Source organism: Mobula hypostoma, chromosome 1, assembly GCF_963921235.1.
Source record: "Mobula hypostoma chromosome 1, sMobHyp1.1, whole genome shotgun sequence".
NCBI classification, from domain to species: Eukaryota; Metazoa; Chordata; class Chondrichthyes; order Myliobatiformes; family Myliobatidae; genus Mobula; species Mobula hypostoma.
The window spans coordinates 217196912-217207260 of record NC_086097.1 but is presented as its reverse complement, the minus strand read 5'-3'; the positions used below and the strand labels follow the sequence as shown (position 1 = coordinate 217207260).

The window sequence follows — 10349 nt, the reverse complement described above, 5'->3', positions numbered from 1 at the left end:
CATGGGTATAATCTTGTCCAACTGTTCTACTTATATTCCCTGGAAATCTACTTTCCTAATGTTACTAAATAAGATCATTGTCCATTAAGAAATAGGAAATGCATATTTGCATTTTTAACTATATTAGATCTTGAAGTTTTATTTACAATCATACAAGTAATCAACTTGAAAACAGAATCAGTTAGCTAATTACGGCAGAAAAGCCTTAAAGGGCAGCACGGTAGCATACTGTCAGCACGTTTTACAGCACGGGGACCAGGGTTCAATTACTGTTGCTGCCTCTGGCGAGTTTGCACCTTCTCCCCGTGACCGCATGGGTTTCCTCCAGGTGCTCCGGTTTCTTCCCGCAGTCTACAGATGTAGCAGTTGGTAGGTTAATAGGTCGTTGTAAATTATCCCGCGATTAAGTTAGGATTAAATGGGGGGGGGTAGCTGGGCAGCGTGGCTCGAAGGCCCTATTCCGCAGTGTCTCAATAAATAAATAAAGTAGGTGACATTTTGAACAACACTCACCTGGGTACTATTGGTCATTTTAAAGTAAAGTGAGAACAACGAATAGTGGTGGGGAAGGCCATTTTATTCAAGGTTTGTATTCGTTTAATACAATATAAAACCATTTAGCTGGTTCTTTAGCTAAAATTGTAACTTATTTAATTCATTGTTCTCACCAAATGAAAACTATAATTCAGTTTATTTTAAATATGAACAATGTTAAAGTTGTCATGTTATGGACTAGACATTTCCATCGCAAGACTACAGTTCATTTTAAATCAGAAAGTACAATACCAAGAGTTCCATTCGCAATGTTCATTTACCCCTTCCTCTCTTACTGGCTGATTTTCGATGTTGGTGTTTTCCATCTTTTCGATGATAGTTTTTATGTCCTTTTCTGCCTTTTGACCCCACTTTCTTTCGTTTTGCTGCCTGCTCCTGCTCATCTTCACGAAGCTGCTTATTTACAGCTTTTGTGAGGTCTAGTTTTGGTTTCTTGCTGGCCATAATTTTTAAAAGTTCTAGTTGGCTCTGTTTCTCTGCAGAAAAATCTCCGATCAGGGGCTGGAATTTCCTCTTATTGGCTTTATTCTTCAGCTCCTTTTCCTTGGGTAATTTATCTTGAAACTTGCCAACTGAAGCTGTGGAGGTCTTCGCCACGTGAATGGCTTTGCTTAGATCACTCTTACTGGGCTGACTGGTTGGGGCTAGTCCCATGGTCGGTACTGTAATCTTCTGAGCTCTAGCGATATTACGCAGCCTATTCAGTTCGTTCTTCGCCACTCTTTCTTTTTTAGCTGCGGCACGTTTTGCAAACTGATCTTCATTGGGATCGGCCGTCTCAGGCACCTCAATGACCCAGTGTTTGGTTTCATCGTTGGCTCTCTTGTAGCCCCAGCGCCGCCGCCAATCTTTCTTCTCCTCGTCCCAGACCAAGTTAGTTTTCTTTTTCTTTCGGATACCCTTGAGTCTGGCGAACTCCTCCCAGCGGGTGCGCGGCCGGGGCTTGGGCACAGCCTTCTCGCGGGGGATACGCGTGGTGCCCTGGGGCAGCTTGGCCACGATCACGTCCTGCACCCGCTCGGTGGGCAACTTCCAGACGGCGTTGACCAGCAGCTGCGTGTTGTCGCGGGCCAGGGAGCGCAGGAACTGCTCGGGGTTGTGTCGGAAGTCGCGGACGTTTGGGGCGTTCACGTCGAACGCCGTCAGGTTCCCCAGGTCAAACTCGAGCTCTAGCTCCTTCTCGACGCTGATACTCTTGAGGCACTCGGCCTCGGCCCGCTCCACGTCCGCCAGGACATCCTCCACCACCGTCGCCATCCTCACCCACGCTACACAAGGCGAGCCTGCTTGGGTGAAACGATTGCTTCCGCCCGCGTGTTTCCTCCTGTTTCTCATTGGCCCAATGCACCTTCCAATTGACCAATGGGAGCATTAACAGGGAAAGGTCACTGGCCGTGTTGATAATTCTGCCAAGTGAAACGTTCTCGCTGAATTCGAATTATTGCATTAAAAGCGAACACTTGTTAAATTATAACCAGGTCTCCGAAGGTGTTCTTGCAACTAAAACCTAGAACTAGAAGTAATAGGTTAAGCTGGAAAGCTAGAGTAACACGCACAAAATGCAGGAGGGACTCAGCAGGTCAGGCAGCATCTATGGAAATAAATACAGTGGACGCTTCGGGACGAGACCCTTCTTCAGGAAAGGAAAGGACAAGATGCCAGAATAAAAAAGTGGCGGGAGAGTAAGGAGAACTAGCTAGAAGGTGATAGGTGAAGCCAGGTAGCTGGGAGAGATAAAGGGCTGGAGAAGGAGGAGTCTGATAGAAGAGAAGAGTGAACCTGGGGATGGGGGGCGGGGGACGGAAGAGGGGGTGTAGAGCTCAGAGGGTGAAAGCTGTGAGCGAAAGGGTGGATGCCTGTTCTATTTTGAACATTTAAGAGAAATTTTGGTAGATATATGGATGGAAGGGTATAGAGATCTGTATATGGTCCGGATGCAAAGCGATGGAACTAGGCAAATTAATGGTTCGGCACGGAGTAGATAGGCCGAAGAGCCTGCTTCTGTGCTGTAGTGTTCTATGACTCCTCCGAGGGTGTTCTTGTGAAGGATCGGAATGGAATGTGGCTATGCACATCTCACCTTCCTTTGCTGTAATTCGGAGCAAAGAATCGAGGACATCCTGGCCTCTATAAAGATGTAGTGGAAGTGACTCTTGTCATTGATTCGCTCTTCCAAAGAGCGAAATGGGGGCGTATGAACCTGGAAGTCTACGTTATTAATGTTACCCCGCCCTTATGAAAGAAAAGTGCAAACTACAAGAGTAATTTGATCTTTGACCCCGACGGCTGTTCATCTGTTCCGAAACCTAGCTCTGTCCCTGGAGCAGTGCAACTACTCGGGGTTTCTGTAAGAATAGGCTAAGGAGTGAGATTATTAATCGGCCGAGATTAAAAAGCTAAAAATAAATAAATGCAGGTTTTGGAGATTGAAGGGCGGTGGGGGGGGGAAGGAGGGGGTGGAAGAAGGATGGGAGAAGACTTCAGGGCATTTTCACCATTGTCTTTGATCCTTCTTTAGTTTATTGCCTTTATAATGCAATAAATGCCTACAGACTTTACCGGGATAGATGTATTTTTCAAACTTTAGAGCGTCTTTGATTTTAATTTCTGCACCATCGATAGTGTTTTTAGCTGCTAAGGCTTTACTGTCAGAACTTCCCTCCACAAATACATGGTTGTCTGCTATTGTCAGTCCTTGACGTCACTTCATAACACCTGGTTCTCTGACCAAACTTTAGGTCGTCAACTCCAATATTTTCTGTTGCGGTAAAGTAATAATTACTTTTTTATTGGTGCTCTTGTAAATAACTTTTAAGATGTTTTGCTGAGTTGAAGGTGCCATTAAATGCAAGCCGTTGCAGTGAACCTACAAGGTAGTTACATTAAGCCACCAACTGGTGGCAGTAAATCTGTATCTTTCAATCGTCTCTGCCGGGAGTGTTGTAAATCGAGAAAATATTTGCAAATTCATGGGGCTGCAGAGCAGGAAAATCAAGAAATACAAGAGAAAAATAAGATCCTGCCTTACTTAACGAAAAAGCTGCGTAATCATTTTCCTGCTTTCTGTCTGGTAGTTAGTGAGATTAACAGGATGTCTAACTGCCTTGTGGCAAAGCCAACGTCAATGATGGTGCCCAGCTCATTTACCACTTGTAAGTACCAATGCTGAGAAAATACTGGCACTTTTTGACAGCGGCATTAATTAATTCAGTTGCTCAAATATGGCTTGGTCCTTGGTTAGAGTAAAACATTTCAGCCACTTTATTTAGGCAGTATGAATAGTAATGTACTTTGGATCACCTTACAACAAATTTTCTTCATTTACGGGTTAGAATTTAATGTAATTCTCTAATTATCCTTGAGACAGTGTTGCGAAACCTTCTTGAACCACTGTCATTCTTCTGCTAAAGTTTCTGTTTGCAATGATGAAGGAAGAGAACCACATTTCCAAATCAAGTGTGACAATGAAGGGTATTTGCTTTTGGCAGTGTTGCTATGCACCTGTTGTCTTGCTCTTAAAAGTCCTCCCAAAGTGTTACATATTGCATTTATCAGGATTAAATCCCATCTACCATTAGTCTGCTCACCTGACTATCTGCTTGATATCACCCTGTATCCCAAGGCTCCTCATTCTCTGCAATATCACCATTTTTCCACGTGCCCTCTGTCTCCTCTTACCAAACTGAATTTGGATCCAACTTGCCACAGGCTCTAACTATTTAGATCAATCTCCCAAGTTTGCCTTGTCGAGGCCTCACTGAAATCTGTGTAGGCATATTAACCACTCTGCACTCATTAGTACATTTTGTATCTCTTTAAACAATTAAGTGAAATTACTCTGTTAATAATAGGGGTAAAAAACAGACTATCTTTGAATAATCTCTGCCTTTTCAAGTGTATCTTAATCCTGCCTCTCAGATTTTAATTAGCTATGACTGATGTCAGACATACGCTCTTGTAATTAACTCCTTTCTTCATGTAGTCCTTCTTGAATAAGTGCACCATACTTATTGTCTTTCAGTCTTCAGGCACTTCACCTGTGACCGGAATCAGAATCAGGGTTTAATATCACCGGCATATGTTGTGAAATTTGTTGACTTAGCAACAGCAGTACAATAATTGTACTGTAATTGATTTACTTATTTATTTTTTCTATGTATGATAATATAGAAAACATAAATAAGGAAATCAATTACAGTAAGTATTAAATAGTTAAAATAGTGCAAAAATGGAAATAATGAAAAAGTGAGGTAGTGTTCATGGGTTCAATGTCAAAGGAAACGGGCGGTAGAAGGCAAGAAGCTGTTTGTGAATCGCTGAGTGTGTGCCTTCAGGCTTCTGTACCTCCTGCCCAACAGTAACAACGAGAAAAGAGCATGTCCTGGGTATAGGGGTCTTAATAATGGATGCTGCCTTTCTGAGTCACCACTCCTTGAAGATGTCTTTGATATACTACAGAGGCTAGTACCCAAGATGGAGCTGACTAATTTTACAACTTTCTGTAGCTTTTCTCAATCCTGTGCAGTAGCTCTGCATACTGTGATGCAGCCTGTTAGAATGCTCTCCATGGTACATCTATAGAAGTTTGAGTGTTTTAGGTGACAAACCAAATCTCCTCAGACTCCTAATGAACTTGCCTTCTTTATAGCTGCATCGATATGTTGGGACTGGGTTAGATCCTTAGAGATCTTGACACCCAGGAATTTGAAATTACTCACTCACTCCACTTCTGATTCCTCTATGAGGATTGGTTTGTGTTTTCTCATCCTACCCTTTATGGACTTCAGCTAATTGAGTGCAAGGCTGTTGCTGCGACAATACTCAACTAGCTGGTGTATCTCGCCTCTGTACGCCCTCTCATCTCCACCTGAGAGTTGACCGACAATGGTTGTATCATTAGCAAATTTTTGATGGCTTTTGAGCAGTGCCTTGCCACGCAGTCATGGGTATAGAGAGAGTAGAGAAGTGGGCTAAACATACATCCCTGAGGTGCACCTGTGTTGATCGTCATTGAGGAGTAGTTATTATGGTCTTCCAGATTGTGGTCTTCCAGTTAGGAAGTCGAGGATCCAATTGCAGAGGGAGGTACAGAGGCCCAGGTCAAGTAGTTTAACGATCAGGACTGTGGGATTGATCGTGTTAAATACGATGCTATAGTCAATGAACAGCATCCTGACATAGGTGTTTGTATTGTGCAGGTGATCTAAGGCCATGTGAAGAGTCGTTGAGATTGCATCTGCCATAGACCTATTGAGGTGATAGGCAAATTGCAGTGGGTTCAGGTCCTTGCTGGGGCAGGAGTCCCTTCTAGCTGTGACCAACCTCTCAAAGCATTTCATCACTATAGATGTGAGTGCTACTGGGCGATAGTTGTTGAGACGGCTCACACTACTCTTCTTAGGCACTGCAGTAATTGTTGCCTTTTTGAAGCAATGGGAACTTACAACCGTAGCAGTGAAAGTTTGAAAATGAATACTCCTGCCAATTGGTTGATACAAGTTTTCAGAGCCTTACCTCGGGTCCTGCTGCCTTGCGAGAGTTCACCCTCCTTAAAGACAGCCTAACATCGGCCTGTGAGACAGATCACAGGGTCACCAGGTGCAGCAGGGATCTTCACAGCTGTAGTTATGTTCTCCCTTTCAAAGCGGGCATAGAAGGCGTTGAGTTCATCTGGTAGTGAAGCATCACTGCCATTCATGCTATTGGGTCTCACTTTGTAGGAAGTAATGTATTGCAAACCCTGCCAGAGTTGTTGTGCATCTAATGTTGCCTCCAACCTCACTTGGAATTGTTCCTTTGCTCTTGAAATAGTCCTCCGGAAGTGATAGGAAAAAAAATCAGGCCCCAGTAAATCTCCTCACTTGCCACCCATCATCAAGTCTTAGGGAATTAACCGCCATTAAACTTGCTAAGCCATCTGCATCCCCCTGACTATGACAGCTTCAGTGTACTAAGGCCCAGTGCCTGAGGTAGTGGGCTTGCCACCATGTTCAACAAGCATCTTAGATGCAATCTGTCAACAATTGTTCGAGTTTTGAGGTACATGCAGTTTAAAATTTATGGTACAGATCATGTCCTTTGCCTTATCATTTATGCCCCCCAAAGTCAAAGGTTCGAAGGTTCATTTATTTTCAAAGTGTACGAGTGGAATTCTTCTTCTCCAGGTAGCCATGAAACCAAGAAAGAAAAGAAAGGTAGCATGATTGTCAAACCCCAAATCCTCCTCCCCGCACAAAAAACAAACAAAAACAGAACAGGCACATCAATCCCCAAGTCCCTCCTCCCACACAAAAAAACCCAAACAAAACGGGACAGGCTTATCAACCCCCAAATCCTTCTCCCTGCACAAACAAAACCGAGAAAGATTGGGCAAAAATCCAATGCCTGTTTTCTCTCAGAATTCTTAACTTCCATTATATTGAACCACGACAGAATTGTCATTGCTGGCGATTTCAATACTCGTATTAATAATCACTCAAGTGCAAAGCCTTTGAACTCATGAACTTACTAGACAGCCTAGATCTTAACCAGCATATCACTGAGCCCACCCATCGACTTGGAAATACACTGACTTAGGAATCAAAAAAGGGTTAAATATTATTGAATTTACTGAATTGAATTTATTTAAAATCTTACATCCATCCCCAACATGAGGGAGTAAAAGTCTTTGGGTTATGACTCTGTTACTCAATATCTCTCTGTCTGAAACCACTATTTCTGATCATTATTTGATGCCGTCCTGCCTACAACCAAGACCGCCCAAGAAATTACAGTTAGAAAACCAATTCTTGTTTTAAATTCTCAGAAGCAACACACACAAAATACTAGAGGAACTCAGCAGGTCAGGTAGCATCCATAGCAATGAACAACCAGTCAACGTTTCGGGCCAAGACTCTTCTTCAGTCCCGGGGGGAAATTGCCAGAATAAAGAGGGGAAGGAGACGAGCTAGAAGGTGACAGGTGAAGCTATGTGGGTGGGAAAGGTAAAGGGTGGAGAGGAAGGAATCTGATAGGAGAAGAGACCATAGGAGAAAGGAAAGGAGGAGGGGCACCAGGGGGTGGGGTAACAGGCAGTTGAGAAGAGATAGGAGGCTAGAGAGAGGGGAGGGGAAGGATTTTTTTTTATTGGAGGGAGACATCAATGTTCATGCCATCAGGTTGGTGGTTACACAGATTGAGATACAAGGTGTCATTCCTCCACCCTGAGGGCAGCCTCAATGTAGCACAAGAGGAGCCCATGGACCGACATGTCGGAATGGGATGGGAATCGGAATTAAAGTGTCTCTGCCACTGGGAAGTCCTGCTTTTGGATCGAGCAGAGGTGAAGAAGCCGTCCCCCAATTTACGATGGGTCTCTCCAACGTAGCGGAGGCACTGGATACAATAGATGACCCCAGCAGATTCGCAGGTGAAGTGCTGCTTCAACTGGAAGGACTGTTTGAGTCCCTGAATGGAGGTGAGGGAGGAGGTGAATGGGCAGGTGTAGCACTTCTGCCGCCTGCAGGGGTGACTGGAGGGAGGTTAGTGGGGAGGAGTGAATGGGCAGGTGTAGCACTTCTGTTGCCTGCAGGGGTGACTGGAGGGAGGTTAGTGGGGAGGAGTGAATGGGCAGGTGTAGCACTTCTGTTGCCTGCAGGGGTAAGTGACTGGAAGGAGGTTAGTGGGGAGGAGGTGAATGGGCAGTGGAATCACAGAGGCAGTGATCCCTGCGGAAAGTGGGGTGGGTGGGGGGGGGGAGGTAAAGATGTGTTTGGTGGTAGGATCCCATTGGAGATGGCAAAAATTTCAGAAAATGATTTGTTAGACGCGGTGGCTCATGGGCTGGTGGGTAAGGACAAGTTCGAATATGGGGTGAGCGCTGATGTATGGGAAATGGAGGAGATGCGGGTGAGGGCAGCATCAATGGTGGAGAAAGGTTTTCTTCATGGGGGATTGAAATGTACAGGGACTGGACATCCATGGTGAAAATAAGGTAGTCAGGGCCAGAGAATTGAAAGTTAGGAGACTGAGAGCATTAGAATAGTCGCTGGTATAGGTGGGAAGGGACAGAACCAAGGGAACAGAATGGAGTCAAGGTATGAGGACACAAGTTCAGTGGGGTAGGACCAGACAGAGACAATGGGCCTACCTGGACTGTCAGGTTTGTGGATTTTGGGTAGGAGTAGAAGTGAGTAATGTGGGTAAGGGAACTGCGAGTTTGGTGGCAATGGATGGTTCTCTAGAGGCCAGTGATAGTTTTGGAGCAGTTTTTTGATAGTCCACAGTGAAGTCCTCTTCACAGGGTAGGTAAGAGAAGATGTCTGAGAGTTGCTGCTTGGCCTCAGCAAGGTAGAGATCAGCCTGCCTCACTGCAACAGCACACCTTTTGTCTGCGAGTTTGATGGTGAGGTTGGGATTGGTGCAGAGAGAGTGGAGGCCCGGGCTTTCAGAGGGGGTAAGGTTCGAGGAGGAGAGAGGAGTGCTGAAGTTGAGCTGGTTGATGCCTCGTCAGCAATTAGAGGCAAAAAGATCTAGGGCAGGCAGCCTACCAATGCCTGGTGTCCAAGAAGAGGAGGAGGGTTGGAGGTGGGAGAAGGGATCATCAGTGCGAGGTGGGGAATTCTTGCGGAAGAAGTGGGCTTGGAGGTGGTGGTGACAAAAGAAAAGTTCAGCATCGTGGCAGACGCAGAACTCATTGATGTGTGGGTGAAAGGGGGAAAAGGTGACCTGGCTAGTTTATCTGACCCATGTGACCTAAACTTCTGAGTAAATGAAATGGTGGATTGTTTCAACAATAACTTGACAAATATATTGAACACAAAGACCCATTTAGGGTTAAAAAGGAATCACTTAGAAAAACATCACTATGGTTGAACAATTCTGCCTGTGAACTCAAGAGATCATGCAGAATAACTGAGAGAAAATGGGGGGAAACTGGACTCAAACTCCACTGCAATATTTTCAAGGAAAAACTAGCCTCGTTTAATGCAGCAATACAGTCTGCAAGAAGAACCAATTTTTTTAAAAGATTATTACAGAGAATAGCAGTGATTTAAGAATATTGTTCTTATCTATAGAGTGTCTGTCGGACCCTGCCTCAACTTATAACATCCTCAGTCTAACATCAGCCAGAAAATGAGAGGAATTTGCAATATTTTTCATCAACGAAATTCCTTCCATTAGTGAGAATATAGCCACAGATACTGATAACATCTATAGCAAAGCTCAGAAATGATGCCAACCATGTCAAGATTTTCAAGTATTTCCGATTCAGAACCTAAGAGTAAGCTGTCTACTTGCTCTCTTGACCCTGTTCCTACTGCATTTTTAAGGACTCTTTTAATACAGTCTTCAATTTTTTTAGAAAAAAATATTGGCACATCCCTTGAAACTGAAGTTTTTCCAGATACTGTCAAACCCCAATTAGCTAACACCAGTCCAATTTTAAATATTCCATTCCTAGGCAAGATTCTTGAGAAAGTCATTTTCAATTAGAAAAGGCAGGTTTTAGAGCAAACCACAGAGACAGCCCTTACCGAAATTGTCAGTGACCTTAGGCTTAGCACTGATGCCAACAGGGTCTCAGTCTAATTCTCCTAGATCCAACTGCTGCCTTTGACACAATTAACCACAGCATTCTCCTAGATCATCTTGAGAACTTGGTTGGCCCCTCTGGTAGTGCCCTCAATTGGTTTTGATCACAACAACCTCTTACTCAATGTCAACTATGACTTCAGGAGGAAGAAACCAGAGGTCCATGAGCCAGTCCACATCAGAATATCAGAGGTAGAGATGGTCAACAACTTTAAATTCCT

The 10349-nt window shown here is 44.3% G+C and overlaps 1 protein-coding gene across 1 annotated transcript; it reads right to left on the bottom strand.

Annotated features, from left to right (window-relative positions):
* rrs1 (ribosome biogenesis regulator 1 homolog) lies at positions 1–1866 on the bottom strand. The gene has a single exon (XM_063042005.1). It carries the CDS (start codon positions 1810–1812, stop codon positions 808–810), a length of 1005 nt encoding a protein of 334 aa, XP_062898075.1. The 5' UTR covers positions 1813–1866; the 3' UTR covers positions 1–807.
* Positions 1867–10349: the final 8483 nt, after the last annotated feature.

Coding starts and splice junctions, on each gene's coding strand:
- rrs1 (XM_063042005.1), bottom strand. CDS start 1,812: ATGGCGACGGTGGTGGAGGATGTCCTGGCGGACGTGGAGCGGGCCGAG.